General features: G+C 36.9%; 2 protein-coding genes across 2 annotated transcripts in view; both read left to right on the forward strand.

Annotated features, from left to right (window-relative positions):
• PTPN4 (protein tyrosine phosphatase non-receptor type 4) overlaps window positions 1-5,952 on the forward strand; it is a 204,936-nt gene extending 198,984 nt beyond the window's left edge. Inside the window, exon 27 of the mRNA XM_070507486.1 lies at window positions 3,527-5,952. Within this exon, the coding sequence (XP_070363587.1) occupies window positions 3,527-3,613 (87 nt within the window). The 3' untranslated portion in view covers window positions 3,614-5,952. The remainder of the gene's footprint in view (window positions 1-3,526) is intronic.
• EPB41L5 (erythrocyte membrane protein band 4.1 like 5) overlaps window positions 1-27,724 on the forward strand; it is a 146,748-nt gene that overhangs the window by 1,364 nt on the left and 117,660 nt on the right. The gene's annotated exons all lie outside the window — the stretch shown is intronic.

The following is a 27,724-nucleotide window of genomic DNA, read 5'->3' on the forward strand; positions in this document are numbered from 1 at the left end:
CCCAGCCTCCCCAGGACCCAGCCCTAGGATACCACTAATCTACTTTCTGTCTCTATAAGTTTACCTATTTTGGACCTTTCATTGAATGGAATCATATAGTCTGGTCTTTTGTAATTGGCTTCTTTTAGTTAGCATAATATTTAAGTGACTATCCATTCTGTAGCCTGTGTGAGTATTTCATTCCTTTTTTTTTTTTTTTGGCTGAATAATATTCCATGGTATGGATATATACCACATTTTGTTTATCCATTCATCTGTTGATGGTCATTTGGATTGTTTCCACATTTTGGCTATTATGAAAAATGGTGCCATAAATACTTGTGTATATGTTTTTATGTCAACAGGTTTTCATTTTTCTATGGTACATACCCAGAAGTGGATTTGCTAGGTCATGTGGTAATTCTGTTTAACCTTTTGAGGAACAGCCAGGCTATTTTCAAAGCGGCTGTACCTTTTTGCAGTTCCACTGGCAGTGTAAGAGGGTTCCACTCTCTCCACATCATTATCAACACTTGTTACTACCTATCTTTTTTTGTTTTAGCTATTTTATGAATATAAAGTTGTACCTCACTGTGGTTTGGATTTGCATTTCCCTAATAACTAGTGATATCAAACATCTTTTCATGTACTTATTGGCCATTATTAGTATATCTTCTTTGGAGAACTGTGTGTTCAAATCTTTTGCCCTTTTTTCAGTTTGGTTGTCATTTTGTTGTTGGGTTGTATGAGTTCTTCATATTTTCTGAATACAAGTCCCTTACAGATCTATGTTTTCTTCCATGCTGTCCTTTCAGTTTCTTGATTATGTCATTTGAAACACAGAAGTTTTTAATTTTGATGAAGTCCAGTTTATCTTTTTTTTTAGTAACATGTTTTCGGTGTTATATCTAAGAAATCATTGTCTAACTCAAGGTCACAAAGATTTACTCCTGTTTTTCCCAACACATTTATATTTTAGCTCTCGCATATAGGTGTCTAATCCATTTTGAGTTGAGGTAGGATTCCAGTTTCATTCTTCTGCATGTGGATATCCAGTTGTCCTGGTCCCATTGTTGTAAAGACTATTCTTTCCCCATTAATTGTCTCTGGATCCCTTTTCAAAAATCAGTTGACCGCAAATGTAAGGGTTTATTTCTGGACTTTAAATCCTGTTCCGTTGATTTGTATGTCTATTCTTATGCTAGTCTTTAATTTCTTTCGATGATGTTTTGTAGTTTTCAATGTGCAAGTCTTAGACTTCTTTTATTAAGTTTATTCTTAAATTTTTGGTCTATTTGATGCTCTTGTAAGTGCAAGTGTTTTCTTAATTTCATTTTGAGACTATTCATTGCTTGGGTATAGAAATAAAGTTGATTTTGTATATTGATCATATATCCTGCAACCTTACTGAAATCATTTATTAACTCGTAGTTTTTTGTGTATGAAAGTGGCTTCCTTAGAATTCTTTATGCGGACATATGTTGGAGATATTGTGAGTTCGGTTCCAGACCACTGCAATAAAGCGAGTCACACGAATTTTTTGGTTTCCTAGTGCATGTAAAAGTTATGTTTACGCTGTACTGTAGTCCGTTAAGTGTGCGATAGCATTATGTTTAAAAGTCAGTGTACATACCTTAATTTAGAAACACTTTATTGCTAAAAAATGCTAACCATCATGTGAACCTTCAGTGAATTATAATCTTTTTGCTGGTAGAGGGTCTTGTAAAAAATGCAGATCTGAAAAGCACAGTAAAGTGAAGCACAATCAAACAAGGTGTGCTTGTATCCAAAATCATGTCATCTGCAATTAGAGATAATCTGCTGCTTTTCTCTTTTTCTTGCCCAAGTGTCCTGGCTAGACCCTCCAGTATAATGTTAAATAAAATAGTGAAACCAGACATTTCTTGTCTTGTTCCTGATCTTGGTGGGACAACTGTCAGTTTTTCACCACTAAGTCTCATGTTACCCATGGGTTTTTTAATAAATACCCTTTATCAGATTGAGGAAGTTTCCTCTGTTACTTAGTTTGTTGAGTGTTTCATCATGAAAAGGTATCCTTTTGTCAGATGCCTTTTCTGTATCTATTGAGATGATCATGTGGTTTTCGTCTTCTGTTCTGTTAATGATGGTATTACACTAATTGATTTTGGATGTTAAACTAACATTGCATTTCTGGGGTGAACCTTACTTGTACATGGTGTGATTCTTTTTTATGTTGCTCGATTTGATTTGCTAATATTTTCTTGAGGTTTTTGTATCTATATTCACACATAGTGGATTTTTTATTTTTAATTGTGGTAAAGTACATAACATAAAATTCACCATCTTAACCATTTTTAAGTGTACAATTTAACAGTGTTTATGTTATATTCACACTGATGTGCAAACAATCTCTAGAATGTTTTCATCTTGCAAAACTAAAACTCTATACCCATTAAACAACAACTCTCCATTTTAATTTATAGAGATTTTTTAAATTAATGTTCTAATTATGGGGTATATTTATATGATTTCAAAGTAAAATATAAAAGAAGGAAGTATATTCAGTCAAGTCTAGTCTCTCTGTCTCATGCGCCCTATTCCCTTCTTCCCTTTAGAGGAAACCAGTTTTAATGATTTTTCCTTCCCTTGCTGCCTTTTTTTTTTTTTTTTTTTTTTTGAGGAAGATTAGCCCTGAGCTAACATCTACCGCCGCCAATCCTCCTATTTTTGCTGAGGAAGACCTGCCCTGAGCTAACATCTATGCCCATCTTCCTCTACTTTATATGTGGGACGCCTGCCACAGCATGGCTTGACTAGCAGTGTGTAGGTCCACGCCCGGGATCCAGACTGGTGAACCCCGGGCCACCAAAGTGGAATTTGTGAACTTCACTGCTATGCCACTGGGCTGGGCCCCCTTGCCTTTTTTTTTAACATGTACATTGAGGCAGATAGATAAATATTTGTATTCCCCGCTCTTTCTTTTATAAAGATAATATGTTGTATGCACTTTTCTCTACCTTGCTCTTTTTACTTGACAAAACATCCTGCCATCATTCTGTAGTAGTCTATAGACTTTTATTCCTCCCGCCCTCCCCCCACCACTACATATTATTCCACTGTGAGGATGTACCACGGATGACTCAGTCCCTTTCTGATGGCAATTTGGATTGTTTCTACTTTTTTGTTACTATAAATAATCCAGCAGTGAATAGCCTCATTTATGAAGATATGTTTTCAATTTTTTTCCTAAAAGTTTATCTTTTGGATACATTCCTAGAAGTGGGATTGCTGGGTCAGTAGATAAATTGATGTAATTTTGTTAGATGCTGCCAAATTCCCATCCATAGGAGTTGTATTTTACATCTCGGTTAGCAATATATGACTGAGTTTTGCCAACAGAATATTGTCAGGCTTTTTTATTTTTTGCCAGTCTGTTGATGAGAAGTGATACCTCTGTGCAGTTTTACTTTTCATTTTTTTATAAGCAAGCCAAGAGAGATGTTTGTCATTTTTCTTGCTTTCTGCTTTTTGTGATCAATTCTATTTTTTATATTTTATTTTTCAGAGTCAATACAGATTTGTATGTGAAGCTATTTTGAAAGTTTATGAAGAAGGATTTGTTAAACCCTTAACATCATCATCAAATAAATAAGAAAGCAAAAAGTCTGGGATACATGTTGGAAAACCGCTTTCCATTATATTCACTGTGCCATAATACTGCTTGCAGGAAAATGGCATCTAAACAAAAACAATGAAGAACTAACAAAAACTGAAAACTTCAGCACTGTTGCACTTTATGTTTAAAAAAAGTCCCTCTCTCAAAATCTGTAATTGATGTGTGTGAAGACTTTCATGCTTTGCTCCGAACAAATAGTGACTAACTGAGTGTGTTCAGGGTAATTTATGCAATTCTGTGGTGGCGCCATGCAGTCCGCTTCTGGGAGAATTGCCACAGACAAGGCTCAGAATTATCATCTCTATTGATAAACCTGTATCTTGAAAGCAAAAAGAAGTCAACATCAGGAGTCAGCTCTGGTGTTTTCCAGTGATTCATGTACTTACTATACTGATTACCAGATTTTATTTTTAAAATTTTAGCAATATCATTCTCAATATTTAGCCAGTACACTGCCTATGGATGCAGCACGTCTTTCCCTACACTCCCCTGTAGAGGCCTGCTGTTCGCAAGAAGAAAGGTGGAATTTGCTTTTCCCAGGAAATGCTGCACATTGTCCATTTACCAGCATCTTACAGAAAGTATAAATATGAATCTACAGATTTTCTTGAATTTAATAATGTAACTTATATTTATCATAACGTTGGCTTATTCCAAATCATGTGATTTCACATACTTGATGTAAAGGAATGCATGCATTGTGTCTTAACCCCTTAAGTGCCTTGAGACGTCTTTGTATGTCTAATGAAAAGGCACTCATTTGACCCCACTAGGAGGTGTGTATGTATATTGTACATTTACATTTTTAAGCATTTTGAATCAGTTCACGTTCTAAAAAATAGCTCCATGTATTGAGAGTTATGCAGTCAAAGAAGGATAAGGAAATTCTATTTCTTCATTCCTGTATTTTGCCACAGGAAGCAAAGATAATTTGTCTTCTACCAAGTGAGCGCTCTGCTGCTGTGGAATTGTTCACAGTCACATTCCTTTCCTGAGGGACAAGGCTTACAGTTTAGCAGCTCAAGTCAAAACAGGCTTTATTCTTCAAACTTCATATTTATTTTATCCCTAACTTTAGAAATGGCATCTAATATGCACATTAAAGTTAAATGTATTGATACTCTAAGCTAAAGTTAGAGCAATTAATTGTGATTTATTTCTATCGCTAACTAAATGATTACCCTTCAGCATTAATTTCAGTTCATATCAAGCTTTGTTCACACTGGTCTATTGGTTGGGATACTTCAAACGAGGAATGAAACGTTGTTGACTTATTTCTAAATGTAATCCCTCAATAACTGAAGTGAGGGTTTTCTTGTCATTTTTGTGTACAATTAAATTACTCCAGTTGATAGATGCTTTTGAAGTTATCAGCATGTTACTGTGGAGAGTTTGGACCGTCTGGCCTGGTGGAGGGTCTGACTCCCTTTAAGGGTGTGTATATTCTCCTCTTCAGGTTGTTTTATTTTTAAGTCTACAGAGAGAGAGAACTTTAAAATTGCCCTGTTTTAATATAAGTGGAAAGTTGCTCACTTATTGAAGTGTTATATAACACAATTATTTTATATGGATTATGGCTAAAATAGATTCATTTACTAGTGGTTTCTGAATATTTCTGTATAGTCTTGATAAAATTTAGAGTTGAATGGTAGATATTTTGAAATGCCGTTTAGTATGAGAAGAAAAAAAGGTACATTTTAAAATCCTGAGTATAATCTAAATGATGTTGTTTTGAATATTCAAAATTCATAATCATAAGTTTTAGGAAGTTAAGTCCTAAACATTAATAACCAAGATACCAAATAAATTATTGCATTAAAATAGTGTTGGGTTTTTTTAAAGAGAAAAGTAAACATGACCATTATATCAAAGAGATTCTCTTATCTATTTCTGGGTTTCACAGTCAAGACAATATAAGATAGTAAATAAGTAGTCTTATTTGAACATTCCGTTTTCTACCAACAGATAAATGTAATTGAGGCTGCTGTGTGACATCATGAAAAGGTAAATCATGTTGGGGGTCTACATGATTAATAACTGCTTTCGGCAGTTGTGTTTCACCTGCATTTTAAAAATCTGCCTGTTCTAACTATATAGACAGAACATGACAGCCATAGATTAAAAAGATACAGTCATACAGATAGAAGCAGAGAAGTGTGATGGTTGGCATGTTCTTTAATTTAGGGCTTTGTTTACACTTCTGAGAGCAACTCTAACAATTTGTTGGCAATGAGCACTGCTGCCTTTTTTAATCATTAATGCCTGTCTTTAAATGATAATATATTAGAAGTTTAGACTTATGTTTAAATTTCTCATATATGAATTTTTCATCTGGGAGCTACCCTCTGTCAGTATTTTTATGTACAGAAAAGATCCTTTTATAAAGGCACTAAAGATTTATTAGGATCTTAAATTTAAAAGAAACTATCCTTCACAACTTATTAAAATGTATGCTAATTATGCTTCCCTGTACACACACCACAGATAAGACTTTATCCATTACACCTGAGAATTCTTTAACCTGTTTATCAGTCTAAATAGGGTTCTAGAAATAATCCTAGCTTTCATTTGCCAAGTAGTTCTAGATTCCATTCATATCAGTGTAATATTGTGTGTTTAAAATGCCAAATTTCTTGTATCTAAACTACTCTCCCCCTCCTGCAACCAAACCACACCCCTGCTCCCCACACACACTCAAGAAATCAGTGCTCTCTATTATTCTCACAAGTGGAAATAGATATTGGTGAATCATGGGGCTTTTGTCAGTGCCAGGAAATGTTTGTGAAAATCTTAACTCTCTGATTTAGGATGATTTTACTATGTTCATTTCAAATGTTTTATTGAGCACCTGATTTGCGTCAGCACTGTGTGTGCATAGAATGTGGAATATTTTGGAATAGACTTTACATTCACAAGCAGAATTGGTAGTACTTGTTAAACCAGTGCATCCGTCTAAAATAGAGACAGAACAGCGTTAAGAAAGAATTTCTTTTGTATAGCCTGCTAACACAAGTTGAGGGGTGGGGAGTTGGTCATTTTGATTAAGAGTAAAGAGAAAACTTATATATAAACACTTCAAATGTATAAAGGTATGTTAAGCCCTTAAGACAGTTGCTTGAAGGCTTCAAGTACTGATATATAAACATAGAGATACTTTTGTGTGTTCACATATTTGTGTGTTTCACAAAGGCAAATGCTCGCAAACAGAGGTAAAGGATTATATTAATTACAGAGTTGTTTATAATTTGTTGGCAGGGCTGATCAGGTCTAATCAGATATTTGAGCAAAAGTCTCCCGTCTCCACTAGAAGTACTATAACTTGAGAGCTGAAAGGAACCTGAAAGATTTTATCTAATCTCACTTTCTCCTATTTTTGACAACGTATGTGAATATCATACATTCTTGTGAACTTTAGTCTATTTCGGTTCAAGAATTATACTCAGGCAGTGTTTTCACTTAATAACTATGAGGACTTTAGACGATGTCACTTAATTTAGAAAATAAGTAGGCTTTAAAAAGTGATCCTAATTAGCACCCAACTCAGTTTGCTAATCTTGCTTCCTTGATAGAACATAAGCTTTTGTGATATTTAGGCTGATATATATGCAGTATGAAACATTCTGAAATGCAAGTTAGAAGACTAATTTTTAAAAGCGCTTAAAACATAGAACTAAGATTTAGAATATATGTCCACTTAAATCAAATAATTTATGTTTATAATGTGAACATTAATAGAATTAAAGCATTACTTGTTTTATAATCTTATCAGGAAGGGAGAAAGAAACAAGAATTTTTAACAATGTTCTATTTAATATCTGTGTTTAGAATATTTAAAATATTCTGATGGTAAGGTTGCCAAAGTAGTTTTGAATTCATAAAAATTATTTATACCACAATAATGTGGAATATGTTTACATTTCTTTTATTTTGTAGTAATTTTGTAGTTCAGTTGAATTTGCATTTAAGTCAATTAGAGTAAATACATATGGTAAATATTTGTTGGAATGAACATCTGTTGATACTCTGACAAGACAAAGATAAATTATGCCACAGCTTGCTTTTATGTAAAAGCTGCTACATCAACAAAGTGTAACTACCTTATATCAACATTGCTTACTTCTCACATGTGCTTCAGCTAGCCAACTACAATTTCTGCAACCATTTTTCGTGTGTCTTGTTTCCTGCCAGAAAGATAGCTATGTTATTGAAAACCACTGGATTAATTTTATCAAATATCAGAATTACTGATCTGTTGGCAAAGATTTATTGGTGTGTTCACAAGTTGTGATCACACAACACAACTGTTTTAGAAAATTCTTAGAAAATTATACAGATACAAAGGAATTTACGTAATAAAAATTTTGAGGGCTAACAACTAATAGATAATTTCAGCAATTTTATAAAGAGTCCATGAAATGAATCCCTAAGTTGTATTTTTTTTGCTTCAATATACTTTACAATGTCTGCAGCCATCATCACCACAGTTTTTGTTAGAGCAGACTTCATTCTTCATAGCAATTACTACAGTAGGCCTTTCACCGTTATCAAAGACAGACAAGCCCTCTTTCAGCCAGAAATTAGACATTTTATTTTTATAATCTTGATGAAGTTGTCGTAGGTTGACACCAAATAGTTATTTCTATTTCCATATCTAAATTTGCTGCTATTTATTTGTATGTTTTTCTACTGCAGTTTGTTGATTTCTAAAGTTTTATGTTATTTTTATTTTAGTTATTTTTATTTTAGTAATCCAAGCTAAATGTGCAGCCAGAAGTAGTATCCACTGGGATGCAATCTATCAACATTGACTAGATGTGGTTCAGTGCATAAATAAGTAAACCAATTTTTTAATTTACACAGTGAAAGATAATTAGCAATATTGCAAATTAAAGGCTACAGTTTTAGGAGAAAGGTCAGATGTTTTACTTCTTGAAACCTTTTAAAATTTCCAATACAAGAATGGAAATGTTTGAAAACCTTGTTATGCTCATAAATGTCTTAGTTAAACACTGTACAATTTTCCTATCTATTGTGTAAATGATAGAGAAAATATTTTTGTATGGACAAAAGATTGAAACATAACTTTTACTTCGTTTAAAAAGGAAAAGATGATATTTGTATGTCTTTCATGCTGTAAAGAAAATGAATGTATCTTTCAAATGTTATTAGAATTATGATTTAGTTCTGATGATATTCTGTTTTAAAGAAAAGTCAGCGAGGGATTGAAAAGCAGGAAAGGAGAGTGTATTTCATTATACATAATGCAATTTTAGAAGAAAAATGTAATTTTCTTTATAAACAAGCAATTGTTATTGAAGCATATTTCACATATAATGTACATTGTTCTTCATTTTGCCTTGTTTTAGCTCTAGAATAGAGAATTTCAAGAAAATTTGTGCATACTGTTTTTAAGTATAAAATAATTGAATTCTAGACTTCTCTGGAGTGTGGAAGGGTGTTTTTATGTGAGGGTGAACATTCTGCTGTGTGTGTTTATCATGGAGGAAAGTTCTCAGGCTTTGTCCCTGGAAGCTACAAATGAGGACATCATTGTGAAAGTGCTATCTGAAGCCAGAAAACCGTGCCTGAGACTCAGCACAGTGAATATGTGCAGAGGCCCCTGACAGATCGTTTTGCCTTTTTATTCTCAAGATCTTGGACAGCTAGGACCACTGAGCCCAACTCTGACTTGTAGCACTGGTGTCTTATAGGCTTAAGGGTTTATTAATGCAGCCGAACAAAAAAACAACCGAAAACCCTGCATTTAAACCAACATCTTTAGGCATGATTAATTTGTTCAACAGTTTCTTGAAAAGGTGGTATTCATTATTTATCACTCATTAAACTTCACTCATTGGGGCCTTCATTATTTTCACCCCTGCTTCCTTCCCTCCAACTTGTAAAAAATCATTGGTATCCCTTTACAGTAGAGTCTTTGTGAAGTAAATACTCTGAACAACTAGAAGGTGATACCTTCCTTCGTTAACTCTTGTTAACAATTGTTATAAGCTTAGTATCAGGCCCAGTCAACCCAGGGAGTTTCCAAAATTTAACATAATTACTTGTGATAACCTCAAAGCCATCAAGGGAACTCAGCCCTGCTTACAATCTTAGACCCAAATGGAGGGTGATATGTGGTTTCCCCAAATCCACTGTAGTCACAGTTGAGCCCATTTTACCTTTTATTTTAAAAGAAACTTTCTAGTTGTTATTCCTGAATTGTAGTGCTCCAATTATTTGCCTTCCTGGGCAAGAAAATTTCAGCCCAAATGTGGGATTCTCTGGCACCTATCTTTTCCCAACTTTCAGTGAGTTGATAAGATTATTCCTTTTTTCTTGTATACTGTAGAGTAGGTCAAATTTCAGTGCTGACATTGATTTTTTGAATTTCAAATACTAGCACTTTATTTCATGCTTACTACTGACTTAATTTATACATTTAAAAGTAAAATCTACGAGTTTTGTAAATATGGAAAAAATTTAATGGATTAATATGTAGAATTAATTGGATTGGACCCAAGTTTAAATGCTTTACGATGATCTCTTGATCATTTGATATTTAAAAGGTAGCTGGTGTGACTTGAGCTTTGCCACTTTTCTGTAGTTTATTTAGTACAATAAAGGCTACCTGGCAGACTGTCTTGCTGGACTCAGTTCCCTCAGCTACCCTCAAACAAGTTTGGTTTACGATGATCATTTCTGCTCTGCAATTTTGTACCATTATATGAATACTTGGAAGTTCGTTTGTTTAGTTTTGAATTGTACTTGGGGCGTAAGTCAGTACTGTACGACTAGTAAGCTGAAGGGGGCAAGATCCTGACACTTTATATACGTGTCAAGGGGCAGGATTTAAGAGACTAAAAGCAGTTTACATTAAGCTGTTTTTGTTTTCTATCAATAGAATATATGTGCTCAAAAAGTGAGAACTGTCCCACCCAGTGTTCCTGCAGCATCAGGATGTTGCGGTTAGAGTCTGTATTGTCATCTTTTCAAATAAGAAAAGCTAGTCTTTATTTTCTACAGTGTAGGCTTAACATCAGGACAGTTTACTATATACACTCATCAGTGATATTTTTAAGTAGTAGTTTTAAAAATAATTATTTCTATGTAGAGGGTGTTTTACTTTGGGATTTTTTTTTTCTTGTAACAGGTGCTACGTGTACATATGAAGGGCAAAAAGTCACTTAGTTAAAAATCTAGTTTATTTCCTAATTAAAATAGAATTTTACGTTTTCTGCCATTTCACGTTTGATTGTACTGACCTAATAGCAAAATGGAATTAGCTCCTTAATTTTTGAACTTTTTCCCCTATTTGACACAAATATCTCTTTCCATATGGTTTGTTCCCATAATTAAGAGGCAAAGAAGCTGAGGGTTTATTTAAAATGTGTAAGCTTGAATTTGGTCAACACTGGGTAATTTGAAATCATCACTATGCATTTGCCAGTGCAGCTTGCTGTGTGCTTGAGAGGCCTTGTGTATTTGTCTTGATTAAGTGAAACATTAGCATTCCTGCAATTCATGTAAAAAAATCTTTGAATACTAACAGCAAACAGGATAAAAATGTTGGTTTGCATTGAAACTGTTTTAGTCCTAAGAGCGACCTATGTTATGTGAAATGCTATTACATATACTATGTTGGCCACATTTCATTTTGATTGAGAAATGGTTGTTCAGGTACAAACGTGAAAAAACTCTAGCTGTGACTTAATTGTTCACTTGCAAAATAAAGATGTGCTTTAGTAATTTAAATACAGGAGTTTTGAAGATCATTTGATGGGTGTTTTTTGGGGGGAGCTTTTCAAACAATGATTATGTTCATGAATGGGTGATCAGAAGGGACCGGGAGAACTCTAAGTGCAAAATTTATTTCTAGAATTACTGGCTCACATAGTGGCTGTATTTGTCGGGGCAGGTAAGTAAGGAACTAAAAGGGATTTAGAACATTAAAGAGTGTCTTGAGAAGCTCCTCCTTCACTGTGGCCACTGCTCGATTGCTCTCCTCCCCCAGCACCAGTCCCTCTGTTCTGGTATGCCTGATGTAAGACCTTGTCAGGCAAAATAAAGGACCTTTCTTTCTGTGCCTGAAGTCAGCTTGTCTCGTATCTTCCCCAAGTGCAGTTAGGAATGCCATTTTTCATCTGAAAGAAAATAAGTTCTTAGAGAAAATACTAATATTTAAGTAATTTCATACCTAAAAATAAACAAAGCAAGATGGCAAAAGTAAAGATTTTTGATTATACCATGACTCTGTTCTTATGGACATGATAATAAAAATTCACACAGTATAAGGAAGATCCAAGAGAAGTTCTGAAAGCCCCTTCCCCATGCCCCACCCCTAAGAATAATGCCCTCAAACCAATAGCAACCTCTGTCAAATTTCTTGTATTTTCATCTGGGAGGAGGAAATGTGTGTGCTTGCATTTCTGTGTACATAGACACTTTGTTAATGTCAAAGGGATTGTACAATATATTCTGCAGCTTGCTCTATCATCTTGGAAATATTTCCATATCAGCATATTCAGGGCTACTTCATTCTTTTTAATCACTTAGCTTTCTACTCCATCATATGGATATCCATAATTTAGTTTCCTGATGCACACTTAGCTTGTTTCCAGTTTATACTGTACAAGCAATACTCAAATGAAATCCTCATGCAAATATTTTCATTAATCATTGCCAGTATGTGTGTGGGGTAAATTTCCAGCAGTAGGATTGGTAGGTCATAAGGCACCTGCATTTTTAAATGTCAGTAAATATTGTCTAATTGCAGAGATTATACCAGTTTATGCTTCCACCAAAGCATAAGAAACTTAATGTCTTTCCCTGCATTCTTATTAGAACTGATATTAGCCTTTATTTGCTCATCCCATAAGTGAAATATTTGGCATGCATTTCTTCTGTAAGGAGGTTAAGTGGATTTTCATATCTTTATTGATCCCTCGTATTTCTTGTTCTCTAAGGGAATAGAATAGAGATCCCAGAAATAAGTCCTCACATATATGGTCACAAAATTATTTTCTACAAGGGTGGCAGGACCATTCAATGGGCAAAGAACAGTCTTTTTGACAAAGTGTTAAACTAGACATCCATTGGCAAAAGAATGGCAAAAATTGAGAAGGATTAAAAAAACCTAAAGAGCTAAAACTATAAAACTCTTGGAAGAAAATTTAGGGAAAAATCTTTATAACATTAGATTTGGCAATGATTTCTTGGATATGACGCCAAAAGCATGACCAACAAGAAAAAAAAAATGGACTTCATCGAAATTAAAAACTTTTGTGCACCAAAGACACTGGCAAGAGAATGAAAAAATCCACAGAATGGAAGAAAATTTTGCAAATCATGTATCTGATAATGGATTTGTATAGAGAATATATCAAGAACTCCTAGAACTAAAACAAAAGCAATTTTAAAAATTCAAAAATGGGCAAAGAACTTAAATTGACATTTCTCCAAAGAAAATATACATATGGCCAATAAATACATGAAAAGATGCTTACATCACTAGCCATTGGGGAAATGCCAACCAAAACCACAATGAGATACCACTTCATACACATCCAGGTGGCTTTAATTTTTAAAAAAAAGAAAATAAGAGGTATTAGTGAGGATTTGGAAAAATTTCGACCCTCATGCATTGCCGATGGGAATGTAAATTAGTGTAGCCTCTGTGAAAGACAGTCTTGCAGTTCCTCAAAAAGTTAAACATAGAATTACTATATGACTTGGCAATTCCACTGCTAGATGTATACTCAGATGGATTGAAAACAACTTAAAACAGATACTTTACAATAATGTTCATAGCAGCATTATTCACAATAGCCGAAAGGTGGAAACACCTTAACTGTAAAACAACAGATGAATGGTTAAACAAAATATAATATATACCCCCAATGAAATATTATTCAGCCTTAAAAAGGAATGAAATTCTGATACATGCTACAGCATGAAGGAATGGTGAAAGCATTTTAAGTAAGATAAGCCAGACAGAACAGGGCAAATATTGCATGATTCCACTTATACAAGGTACCTGGAGTAGTCAAATTCATATATGTGGTAAGAGTAGATTAGAGGTTGCCAGGGCCTGGGAAGAAGGGAAAATGAGTTATTGTTTAACGGGTACAAAGTTTCTGTTTGGAGTGATGACAAGTTCTGGAAATAGTGTGAAAGTTACACAACATTGTGAATGTACTTAATGCCACAAAATTGTACACTTAAAAATGGTTAAAATGCTAAATTTTCTGTCATGTATATTTTACCATGATTAAAAATAATAAATTAGGGGCTGGCCCCGTGGCCAAGTGGTTAGGTTTGCGCACTCTGCTTCAGCAGCCCAGGGTTTCGTCAATTTGGATCCTGTGTGCAGACACGGCACTGCTTATCAGGCCATGCTGAGGCAGCATCCCACAGCACAACCAGAGGGACCTACAACCAAGAATATACAACTATTGTACCGGGGGGCTTTGGGGAGAAGAAGAAAAAGAAGAAAGAAAGATTGGCAACAGATGTTAGCTCAGGTGCCAATCTTTAAAAAAATAATAATAAATTACCCTCTAACAAATAGACAAACGAGAACAAAATGGAACTTTTACGCAAGAAAAATACAATATATGAAATAAAATTTCACATGGATCCAATAGCAGTTTAAATACTACAGAAGAAAAGATCAGTAAACTTGAAAACAGCAATAGAATCTATAAAAAATAAAGCACAGAGAAAAAAGAAAAATAATGGACAGATCCTCAGTGACTCATGGAATAATATCAAGGGATCTAACATATGAATAAGTGGGCTCCCAGAAAGAAGGGGAAGAACAAAAATATTTTAAGGTATACTGGCAGAAATTTTTCCAAATTTGATGAAAAATATCAGCCCTCATATTGTATATGCTCAGTGAACTGTGAGGAGGATAAACACACACACTCATATCACTACTAAGGCATTTCATAATCAAATTGCTGAAAGCCAGAATAAAGAAAAAAGTTAGAGGAAAAAAATAATAAAACTTACAGCAGAAATCAATGAAATTGAAAACAGGAAATCAATAGAGAAAATCCACAAAACCAAAAGTTGGTTGTTTGAAAGATCAATCAAATTGATAAACCTCTAGCCAGGTTAACTAGGAAAAAAGAGAGACGAGACAAATGGTAATATTAGAAATGAAAGGGCTGGGTGGCATAGTGGCTAAGTTCGGCATGCTCTGCTTCGGCAGCCCAGGTTCACAGGTTCAGATCCCAGGGATGGACATCCACCACTCATCAAGCCATGCTGTGGCAGCAACCCACATACAGAATAGAGGAAAGATCAGCACAGATGTTAGCTCAGGGCCAATCTTCCTCAAGTGAAAAGAGGAAGATTGGCAACAGATGTTAGCTCAGGGCCAATCTCCTTCACCAAAAAAAACCCTCAACTAATTATTAGCCAATTGAGTGAAACACCATACAAAAAGAATTATACACCATGATCAGGTGGGGTTTATTCTAGGTATACAGGGTTGTTTCAACATTCAAAAATTCGTTAATGGAGTCTTTCAAATCAACAAGTAAGAAAAGAAAAATCATATCAGTAGATTAAGAAAAAGCATTTAGTTAAATCTAACACCTATTCATGATAAAAAAAAATTCTCAGAAAACTAGGAATAGAGGGGAACTTTGTCAATTTAATAAAGAACAATCACAAAATATCTACAGCTAATATCATAATGGTGAGAAACTAGATGCTCTTCTGCTAAGATGAAGAAGGCAAGGAGGTCCCGTCTTACCCCTCATATGCAACATCATATTGGAAGTTGTAGCTAAAGTAATAAGACAAGAAAAGGGAATAAAAGGTATACAGATTGGAAAGGAAGAAATAAAACTGCCTTTCTCCACAGATGACATGATTGTCTATATAGAAAATTTCGAAGAGTCAACCAAAAAACTCCTAGAATTAATAAGCAATCATAGCAAGTTTATAGGACACAAGGTTAGTATAGAAAAGTCAGTTGCTTTCTTACATGCCAGCAATGAACAATTGAATTTTGAAATTAAAAACATAATATCATTTATATAAGCACACATACACACAAAAATGCCTTAGGTATATATCTAACAAGATATCTAAAAAATCTATATGAGGACAGCTACAAAACTGATGAAAGAAGTCAAAGAAGATCCAAATAAATGGAGAGTCATTCCATGTTCATGGATAGGAATATTCAGCATTGTGAGGGTTTCAGTTCTTCCCAATTTGATCTAAGTTTCAATGCAATCAAAATAAAATCCCAGCATGTTATTTTATGGATATTGAAAACTAACTCTAAAGTTTCTATGAAAGGCAAAAGACACAAAATAGCCAACACAATATTGAAGGAGAGGAACAAAGTTGAGGACCAACACTGCCCAAATTCAAGCCTTACTATAAATTTACAGGAATAAAGGCAGTGTGGTATTGGTGAAAGAATAGACAAACAGATCAATGGAACAGCATGGAGAGCACAGAAATAAATCCACACAGAGTCAACTGATCTCTGACAAAGGAGCAAAAGAGACATAATAAGCTTTTCAACAAATGGTGCTGGAAAAATTAGATAGCCACATGTGAAAAAAAAACAAAGATGAATCTAGGGGTTAGCCACATGGACTAGTGGTTAAGTTCACACACTCCAATTTGGAAGCCTCAGTTTGTGGGTTCAGATCCGGGACACAGACCTAGACCACTCATCGGCCATGCTGTGGCAGCAACCCACATATGAAGTAGAGGAAGATTGGCACAGATGTTAGCTGTTACCACCCAAGACGGCGTTTGTCTGCCCGCCGAAAGACATGCCAATAGTCAACAGGCAAGGGGGTGGGAGACAAAGGGTTTTTCATTATAGCTTGCTAGCAAGGGAGAAGATGGTGGATTAATGTCTGAAAAAACCAACTTACAGAACAAAGACTACAGGCCAGTTATGTACGGGGCTGGTCTCTGGGTGGGGGAGGCATCTGGTCTTAGTTCCTGATGGTCTTTTGTTTCACTGGATGTCCATCAGAGACTGAAGCAACACCCTACATCCTGATCTTTCAGTTCTCATTGATGATGGCTGTCACACAGACTCTCTGCCCGGGGGTCATCACATTCCTAAAGAACTCAAAAGAACAAAGTTATCAACTTGTAGCAGCTGGAAGGGGCCATAAAATCTACAGAGCATGTCTGGGCTAGTTAACTCTGATAAAGTTTCTTGGAACTCTGTCTTTCAAATGGCAATCATCTTCTGATCTGTTGGTCTTACTGTACCTGAATAATAATGTATATAATAGGTTTATAATAATAATGTTTTAATAGGCTGATAAAACCCATTAAAACACACCTCTCACAAAAATTAATACAAAAGTGATTATAGACCTAAATATGAAATGCAAAACTATCAAACTCCCGGAAGATAACAGAGAAGAAAATCTGGGTGACCTTGGGTTTGGCATTGACCTTTTAGATACAACACCAAAAGCACAAACCATGAAAGCAAAAACATTTATAATTGAACTTCATTAAAATTAAAAACTTCTATTCTGGGGCCAGCCCTGTGGCCGAGTGGTTAAGTTCGCACGCTCCACTTTGGTGGCCCAGGGTTTCGCCAGTTTGGATCCTGGGTGTGGACATGGCACCGCTCATCAGGCCACGCTGAGGTTGCATCCCACATGCCACAACTCAAAAGACCCACAACTAAAAATATACAACTATGTACTGGGGGGATTTGGGGAGAAAAAGGAAAAATAAAATCTTAAAATTAAAAAAAGGTTTTTTTAAACACTTCTGTTCTGCAAAGGGAACCATTAAAAGAACACAAAGATAAGCCACAGACTGGGGGAAAATGTTTGCAAAACATCTATTTGTTAAAGAAGTGGTATTCAAAATATACAAAGAACTCTTAAAACTCAACAATGAGAAAACAAACAACCAAATTAAAAATGGGCAAAATATCTGAACAGGCATCCAAAGAATATCTACAGATGGCAAGTAAGTATATGAAAAGCTCCACATAATATGTCACTAGGGAATTTCAAATTAAGTCAATGAGATACCCGTATACACTTATTAAGAATGACTAAAATCCAAAGCTGACAGCAAATGCTGGTGAGGACGTGGAGCAGCAGGAGTGCTCACTCATTGCTGGTAGAAATTCAAAACGGGAAGCCACTTTGAAAGACATTTTGGCATTTTTGTACAAAATTAAACACACTCTTACTGTAAAATCCAGCAAGATTGCAATCCTTGATATTTACCCTAATGAGCTGAAAACTTATGTCCACACAAAAACCTGTACACAAATGTGTATAGCAGCTTTATTCATAATTGCCAAAACTTGGAAGCAACCAAGATGTCCCTCAATAGGTGAATGGATAAACTGTGGTATATCCATGCAATCGAATATTATTCAGCAATAAAAGAAATGAGCTATCAAGCCACTTAGAAGACATGAATGTTATCATTTGCATGTATGTGTCCCCCAAATTCATGTGTTGAAACCCTATCCCCAAGGAGATGGTATTAGGAGGTGGGTCCTTTGGAGGTAATTAGGTTTAGATGAGGTCATGTGGGTGGAGCCCCCCATGATGGGATTAGCATCCTTCCAAGAAGCAAAAGGGACCAGCTCACTCTCTCTCAGCCATTTGAGGATAGACTCAGAAAGCAGTTGGCTAGACCTAGGAAGCAGGTTCTCACCAGACACCAGATCTGCTGGTGCTTTGATCTCGGAGTTCCCAGCCTCCAGAATTGTGAGAAATATTTGTCGTTTAAACCACCCAGACTATGGTATTTTTGTTACAACAGCCTGAACTGACTAAGACAATGGAAGAAAGTTAAATGCATATTGCTAAGTAAGAGAAGACAATCTGAAAAGGCTATGTATGGTATGATTCCAACTATAAGACATTCTGGAGAAAGCACGACTATAGAGACAGTAAAAACCATCAGCGGGGGGCTGGCCTGGTGGTGCAGCGGCTAAGTGCTCACAGTCCGCTTCGGCAGCCCCGGGTTTGCTAGTTCAGATGCCAGGTGTGGACATGGCACTGCTTGGCACACCATGCTGTGGTAGGCGTCCCACGTATAAAGTAGAGGAAGATGGGCACGGATGTTAGCTGAGGGCCAGTCTTCCTCAGCAAAAAGAGGAGGATTGGCAGCAGATGTTAGCTCAGGGCTAATCTTCCTCAAAAGAAAAAAAATCAGTGTTTTGGGAGGAGTGAGGGATGAATAGGTTGAGCTATATAGCATGTTTAGAACAGTGAACCTATTTTGTATGATGTTGTAATGGTGGATGCATGTTACTATACAATTGTCAACCCATAGAACGTATGACACGTGGAGTGAACCCTAAAGTAAACTATGGACTTTAGTTCATAATAATGTGTAAATACTGGCTTATCAATTGTAACAAATGTACTGCACTAATGCAAGACGTTAATAATAGGGGAAACTCTGGGTATGGGGCAGGGAGGAGAGGTAAGGGGCTATATGGGAACTGTCTGTACTTTGTCCTCAAATTTTCTGTAAAGTTCAAACTGCTCAAAAAAAAGCCTATTAATTAAAAAAAAAATTGCCAGCCACCTCCCTCCAGCACTCTTCATCTGTTTCATCAGCACTCTTCTCCTGTTTCACTTGTGCACCTGACATATATATTTTACTTATTTATTTTGCCTTATGGTCTAATTCCCCCCCCATAAAGTTAGCTCCAGAAGGGTGGGGATGCTGTGTTGCTCATTGCTATATCCCCAAGTGCCCTAAAACAGTGCCTGACATATAGTAGGCTCCTAATAAATTTTTGATGATTTCTTTAAAATGCCAAGAGTGGATGTAAAATGGAATCCTAACTGGTACTCAACAAATCCAAAATGAGGCAGGAATACTTCCTCACCTACTCTAGATTCTGATGTTCAATGGCAATCCTGGGCATTCCTTCACTTCTGGGTGCGTCAATTTAATCTCTGCCTCTGTCATCATATGGCCATCTTCTCCCTGTTTGTATCTACATTGTCTTTCTTCTGTGGGCATCTGTCTCTTTGTCCAAATTTCTCTTTCTTATAAGGACGCTAGTCTCATTGGATTAGGGCCTACTCTAATGGGCTCATCTTAATTTGATTACATATTCAGAGACCTTATTTCCAAATAAGGTCACATGTATAGATACTGGGGTTTAGAACTGCAATATATCTTTTGTGGGACACAGTTCAACTCATAACAGTGTCCTACATGTCTCTGAGAATGTGTGTATTGTTCTTCATTCTTCTTCTTTTCTATTATTCAAAGTGAATAATGTCAATTGACCTATCTTCAAGTTCACTGATTCTTTCTTCTGCCGGCTCAAATCACTCCAGTGAATTCCTCATTTCAGTTAGTGTACTTTTCAAATTTAGAATCACTATGTGTTTCTTTTTTATATTTCTATTTATTTATTAATATTCTCTATTTGGTGAGATATCAGTCTAATAGTTTCCTTTTTTAGGTATGGTTTCCTTTGATTCTTTGAACATATTTAAAAATAGCTAATTTAAAATCTTTGCCTTGTAAGTCCAATGGCTGGATTTCCTCAGGGACAGCAATATTGACTGCTTTTTGTCCTGTGTAAGGGCCATAGTTTCTTTGCTTGTGTCACATTTTTTCTTGAAAATTGGACATCTTAAAAGACATAATCTGACAACTCTGAAAATCAGATTCTCTGTCTTTCCAGAGTTTTTTATTGTTGTTGTTATTTGTTTGTTTAATTACTTTCCTGAACTAGTGCTGTGAAGTCTATATATTTTTTTTTAATCATACATAGCTACTAACATCTTTGTTCAAGTTAGCTTAGTGATCACCTAATGACTGGATGGAGAGTTCCTCAAATGCCTGGAACTAATAAGTCTCCAATCTTTGTGCAGGGGCTGTGTGTGTGTGTTGTGGCTCATCTTTAGCACTCTGCCAGGCAGTTTACAACTCTGTCTTAGCCTTCACTTCCTGATTGAATAGAGTCTCAAGGTTAGCCAGAGTTGAGAGCCTTCTCAGAACTTTCCTGAACGTGTTCTTAGAACTGGGTATGCACATAGTCCCATGCATGCAAGAGGCCTTTTAGATTCCAGAAATATGTCAGAGTTTTTCAAAGACCTCTACAGATATCTCATTCCCAGCTTTTCATTTTCAGCTTTTTTTTATTGGCCTATTGTTTACTCCAACTGTTATCCCCTGTCTAAGACATCCATAATGTTAAACAATTGCCTCTGTTTGTTTTCAGCAAACACCTCCAGGAAAAAAACTGTTTGCCCTGAGTGAGCTCTGAGTCAGGTCAAATAAAAACACCTTGTGAATGAGGTCCTCCAGTGAATCACTAGACAAGTGACATAGCAACAATTCTCTAAGCATGGAGTTTTGAAGGAGCTCTGACTGTTCTGCTCCTTCAAGTGGCTGCTAGTTGCTGAGTTTTAAGGCTGCAGTGGAACTGAGAAGAAGGAGATGAGAATAGAACAAGTTAAAATGCCACAAAACTCACTGCTCTTACCAAAAGTCAGCTATTTTTCTTGAATAAACACCCTCTGGATTGTTGCAAGTCCTTGGCTAATATCCAGAGTTCTGAAAAAAGAGTTGATTCTGACTATTTTTAGAGTATTTTGTTGCTTTTCTGGATGAGAGAATTTTTAGAGGTTCTTACTCTGCCATTTTCACTTACCTTACTTTTAGACGCCTTGTTTTTCAACACATTCCCCCAATTGTATTCTGATTGACTTTTGGCTGTTGCAAGGAACCAAGTCCACCCTCAGAGGATCAAGATTTACTACCACTGAGAAAAGCCAGAGACCTGTGAAGTGGTTCCTGCCTAAATACCCAGCTTCATCTCTCACCAGCCTCCCACTGCTTTCTTAGGCATTAGAAGAACTGAGAATAAGCTATACTGTCCCTCAACTGCACATTTCCCACCATGGCATTTGATCCTCACAACTATAGCCTCATTTTATAGATAAGAAAATTGAAACTCAGAGTTGACGTTTCCTTCCAGAAGTTAGGTAGCTAGCAAATGGGGGTGCAGAGACTAGAGCAGGTCTGTCTGATTCTACAACCAAATTCAAAGTTCTTTGACAGAAGTCATTTTTAAAGTGTAGGGGAGCAGAATTTGTACCCCAAAATATGTGTCTTTGGCATAAAGATTATTTTAGGCTGATTATTTTTAAGAAAAAAAAAAGACTCAAGGAGGACTTTGACCTTCCCCTTAACTGCCTAAAAGAATTTAGATAGGGGCTGGCCCCGTGGCCAAGTAGTTAAGTTCGCGCGCTCCGCTGCAGGCGGCCCAGTGTTTTGTTGGTTCGAATCCTGGGCGCAGACATGGCACTGCTCATCAAACCACGCTGAGGCAGCATCCCACATGCCACAACTAGAGGGACCCACAACGAAGAATATACAACTGTGTACCTGGGGGCTTTGGGGAGAAAAAGGAAAAAAATAAAGTCTTTAAAAGAATTTAGATAGAGGTCCTGTTCCAGAAAGGAGACATCACTATGGGTGACTATAGTCTAACATGAACTAGGTGTGGTAGACAGGGAGGAACCTAGCAAGGCCCATTTAATCTAAGTCCTCTTTGTGTCCCATTATTCTTGGATGGCCCAGCAAACATTTGCTTATCAAACACTTACTCTTTTCATTCTTTCCATGAATTGCCTTCCTTCCCTTTGAAATCCCAGACCCTTGCCCCATTTCTTTCAGTCCAGAATGACATATATACCTCATTTTGCCTGACTGTCTTTGAAATCTCTTATATTAATGTGGATTTCCTGTGGGTACCTAATTAAACTTGATTTTTCCCTTTTAAACTGTCTTATGTCATTTTAATTATTTGACCAGCCAAAAGAACCAAGAAGGGAAGGGGAAAATTTCCCCCTTCCCAAGAAAAGGAATGGTACCAGTTTATGTGTTTGAAATTATTTGAAAAATCATTGTCATTACTTTAACCTGACCTCAGATTTTTTTTTTTTTTGAGGAAGATTAGCCCTGAGCTAACATCCACCACCAATCCTCTTCCTCTTTCTGCTGAGGAAGACTGGCCCTGAGCTAACATCCGTGCCCATCTTCCTCTACTTTATATGTGGGATGGCGCCACAGTGTGGCTTGACAAGCGGTGTGTAGGTCTACACCCAGGATCCGAACCGGTGAACCCCGGGCCGCCAAAGCAGAATGTGCAAACTTCACTGCTACACCACTGGGCTGGCCCCTGACCTCAGATTTTTAAATCATATTTTGGAAAATAGGCATTTAAAATATGATAAGATTCTCTAATGGAAACATGAGGTTTGGTTTATTTCTTTCTTTCTTTTAATTTATTTTTTTTATTGAGGTCATATTGGCTTATAACATTATGTAAATTTCAGGTTACATTATTATATTTCGGTTTCTGTATAGACAGCATTATGTTCACCAGCAATAGTCTAGTTTTTGTCTGTCACTATACATATGTGCCCCTTTATCCCTGTCACCCCACTCCAATCCTGTCTCCTCTGATAACCCTAATCTGTTCTCTTTATCTATGTGTTTATCTTCCACATATGAGTGAAATCATACAGTATTTGTCTTTCTCTGATTTATTTTGCTTAGCAGAATACCCTCAAGGTCCGTCCATGTTGTTGCAAATGGCATGCTTTTGTCTTTTTTTATGGCTGAGTAGTATTCTGTTGTATATATATACATCACATCTTCTTGATCCATTCATCAGTCGATGGGCACTTGGGTTTCTTCCACGTCTTGGCTATTGTGAACAATGCTGCAATGAACATAGGGGTGCATAAATCTCCGAATTGTTGATTTCATGTTCTTTGGATAAATATCCAGTAGTAGGATAGCTGGATTGTATGGTAATTCTATTTTTTAATTTTTTGAGAAATCTCCATACTGTTTTCCATAGTGGCTGCATCAGTTTGCACTCCCACCAGCAGTGTGTGAGGGTTCCCTTTTCTCCACACCCTCTCCAACATTTGTTATTTCTTGTCTTGCTAATCATAGCCATTCTGATGGTATGAGGTGATATCTCATTGTAGTTTTGATTTACATTTCCCTAATACTTAGAGATGTTGAACATCTTTTCATGTGCCTGTTGGTCATCTGTATATCTTCTTTGGAAAAATGTCTGTTCATATCCACTGCCCATTTTTTGATTGAGTTGTTCATTTTTTTATTGTTGAGTTGTATGAGTTCTTCATATATTTTGGAAATTAACCCTTTGTCAGATGTATGATTTGCAAACATTTTCTCCCTGTTGGTGGATTATCTTTTCGTTTTGTTGATAGTTTTCTTTGCTGTGCAGAAGCTTTTTAATCTGATGTAGTCCCATTTATTTATTTTTTCTTTTGTTTCCCTTGCCTGAGTAGACATGGTATTCAAAAAGATACTAAAACTGATATCAAAGAGTACTACCTATATCTTCTTTTAAGAGTTTTATGGTTTCAGGTTTTACATTCATTAATCCATTTTGAGTTAATTTTTGTGTGTGGTGTAAGATAATGGTCTACTTTCATTCTTTTGCATGTGGCTGTGCAGTTTTCCCAACACCACTTATTGAAGAGACTTTCCTTTCTCCATTGTATATTCTTGAGTTTATTTTTTAACAAAACTCTAACTTTAAAATATATCTAAACTCAGATTTTTTGTGTGTATTTGATTTACATAAAATTAAATGAAATCCTCTTAGATACTGGAATAGGTATAGAATCACAGATTTTAAGATCTGGAAGAGATCTCAGGAATCGCGTGTTCTAATTACCTCATTTTACAGCTGATAAAACTGATGCCAGAAAAGATGAATCCTTGTCCAAGTGAGTTAGTGATAGGGCAGTCACCACTGACCTTTCTACTATATGGTATCCTAATACCTTCACAGGCCCTGATGTCAGGCAATAGTCACAGGTCATCTAAAGATGTCCTTACTCAAAATGTAGCCCACTAATGAGCAGTATGAACAAACTGCAAGCTTGTGGGCCCCACCCGAGATTTAAATCTTTTAACAGATCTCCAGGTGACTCATGAACATTAACTTCTGGAAGCACTGAGGCTCGGCTCCTTCCTTTCCCTTTTACTGAGTCTCATTGTGGTTTCACACTGGGCAAACCTAATTTGCAAAATGTTTTCACTTCCTTCTCTCTATTACCCAATGTAATGAACTTGCCTGGACCCATCCAAGGTTTTCTGAAGTTTTCTTCCTATCAATTTAAAGAATGAACATAGGCCACCAGATCAGTAGGGCTCTGTTTCAGATAATTCTGAACAAAGAGATGCATGAAATATGGATTCACAGAAGATGAATGCTGAGGCTTTTGCCCTGAGTCTCCAGTAGTAGTGAAAGCCCGAGTACTTTGGAGAAAGAAGTGACTTGTCTTCAATTCACCCTTCCACGTCCCCTCTCTACATACCTCTACCCCGGCGACCCCCAGTTCCTTTAAGGTGTTGTTCAGTTAGCCCATATGGCATGAATTTGTTTAAAGTCTTACTCCTTCCAGGAATACTTGCAAAGAGAGGAAGGCAGGACTTTCAAACATGAGATTCTGGTGCAGGAAAGATTTAGCTGGGTGAAAGGAACTACCAAATTGTACAAAATTAGGCCCAGGCCATGGCCCGATTTTAGGAGACCCTCATCTTCTATTATCAGCACCCAGGTATTTTTGTTTCTTGGTTTGTAAAATTTATCTTACCTTCTATGTAGTGTTGTGTACTTTGGAAAACATTTTCAGATAACTTTTTTTCTGTAACGCTCATAACTACCCTGTGAGAAAGGTGGTCTCATCCTCATTTGACAGAATTTAAAGTTGTTTTAGATCTTTTAGCTTCTGAACTAAAGCCTAGACTCTTTGTAATATGCTAATAACATTCTCTCTCTGGGGCTGGCCCCAGGGCCTAGTGGTTAAGTTTGGCGCACTCCGCTTCAGTGGCCTGGGTTCAGTTCCCAGGCACGGACCTACACCACTCATCAGTGACCATGTTGTGGCAGTGACCCACATACAAAACAGAGGAAGATTGGCACAGATGTCAGCTCAGCAACAATCTTCCTTAAGCAAAAAGAGGAAGATTGGCAACAGATGTTAGCTTGGATCTTCCTCAGCAAAAAAAAAAAAATCTTTCTTCGAGTGGTGTTTCCTGGTGACTGGTTTTGTTTTTTGATTCATTTTATTGTGTGCACTTTTTGAATAGGTAGTGCTGTCTTCAATCCAGTGTCTGATAAACAAATTCTTCATGATACCCACTCTCCTGAGGGTATTTTCTTTTCAATGGAGGCTTCTGGAATGCAGGACTCCTTCAGTGTCTAGGAGGACTGAATCTCATTGACACTCTGCTCCACTCTGCTCAGAATACCTTGGCATGAACGGCCCCACCAGTGTGGACCAATTCCGAGAAACTGACCAAGACAGCAAAGAGATTGGCAATCAGAACAAGAGGAGAAGATTTTGCAGACTTGGACAAATGTCCTCAGTTATTTGAAGGGTTGTGATGTGAAAGAGGGATTACATTTCTTCTTGGGGGCAGAAGTGGATTTACCATGAAGATAATCAGATTTAAGCTTTAGGGCTGCTTATTTGTGTGGGCCCCTTCCAAGATCTGCATCTAATTCTTTTTTTTAAAGGTTTTGTTTTTCCTTTTTCTCCCCAAAGACCCCCGGTACATAGTTATGTATTTTCAGTTGTGGGTCCTTCCACTTGTGGCATGTGGGACGCCACCTCTGCGTGGCCTGACGAGCAGTGCCCTGTACTGCACACAGGATTAGAACACGGAAACCCTGGACTCTGAAGCTGAGCCGTGAACTTAACCACTCGGCCACAGGGCGGCCTGGCCCCCGACCTGCACCGAATTCTGATTCCTTAAATATGTTATTTCACCTAAAGAGCTCCCCCCCGCCCCCCGACAAATTGTATGATTTTCAGAACCCACAAAACCTGGATCTATCCCTTTCTGTGTGCCTCCAGGAAGCAAACCAGGACCTGGGATAGAAGTGGAGGTCTAGGGTGAGGGTGTTAGTTCAATAAAGGAAAATCTTTCCATGAGCCAGGACTATTCCACCAAAAGAGGGTCATCGTGGTAGGCACCCTGTATAGCCGACCCACAGTCATTCTTCCCAGCAACAGCCCCTCTTTCCTGCTAACAGAGATTGGATTAGTTCAAGAAGTTAGTGGAGAACCTTGATCTCAGAGAGAGCAGATCCTCCCCCAGACTCTGAGAGTGAATGATGATTGGTCTAAACCAATCACAGTATTCCCTTTCCTAGGGTCAGTAATTTGCCTAAGTATGGGCAGGTCATCCAGTTCGAGCCAATGAGACGGGGGTGGTAGGACTTCCCTCCATGAATTAAAAGACAAGGCTTCAAGAAGAGAAGGTCTTTTCCCCCTTTCCTTTCATTTCTCAAATTCAGATAAGACAGCTGGAGATGCTGCAGCCCTGTTGTGGCCTGTAGGCTAGAAGCATAAAAACGAGACTCGACCTGCTAAGGATGGCAGAACAGAAAGAGTAAGAATTTAGGATCCTTATAGTACTGTTGAGGAGCTGAACCCACATTAGGCAGCCACCTATCTCTAGATTATTTATGTGAGAAAAATAAACTACTTATTTAAGTACAGTTAATTATATTCTCTATTATTTGCAGCCAAATACATTTTTACTTAATTTGGCTGCGTTCAAGGAGAGAGACTTCTCCGTCTCTGGGGGGAGCCGATTAGTGGGCTGATTTACCACGACAGAGGGATGTTGCAGAGGGCCCTGATCCCCGGGAGAGAAGATTTCAGAAAGTGTTCATTGTCATTAGGAATAATCTTTCCATGATGAGAGCACAAACAACTTACTGTGACTTAGGTCCTTATGTGCCCATCTTCCTCCCCCACGTCTTTATATTTCCTTCAGCCTGTAATCACCTTTCTCAACCTGTATCTCTCACCTCATCCACAGCCTCCCTCAACCCCACCCTTGACAGGAGGTAGGAAAACAGCTGAACAGAAGGGGAGAAGAGTATGCTTTCTCCACACTGGTGGATGCAACAGTTTAGGACAGTGACGTAGGTTTATAAGTATGGACAGAAAATGCTTCCATTATTGGTCAGTAAACAGAAAACGTACACTATAGCTTTCAAAGGTGCAA

This window comes from Equus asinus, chromosome 4 (assembly GCF_041296235.1).
Source record: "Equus asinus isolate D_3611 breed Donkey chromosome 4, EquAss-T2T_v2, whole genome shotgun sequence".
Taxonomy (NCBI): Eukaryota; Metazoa; Chordata; class Mammalia; order Perissodactyla; family Equidae; genus Equus; species Equus asinus.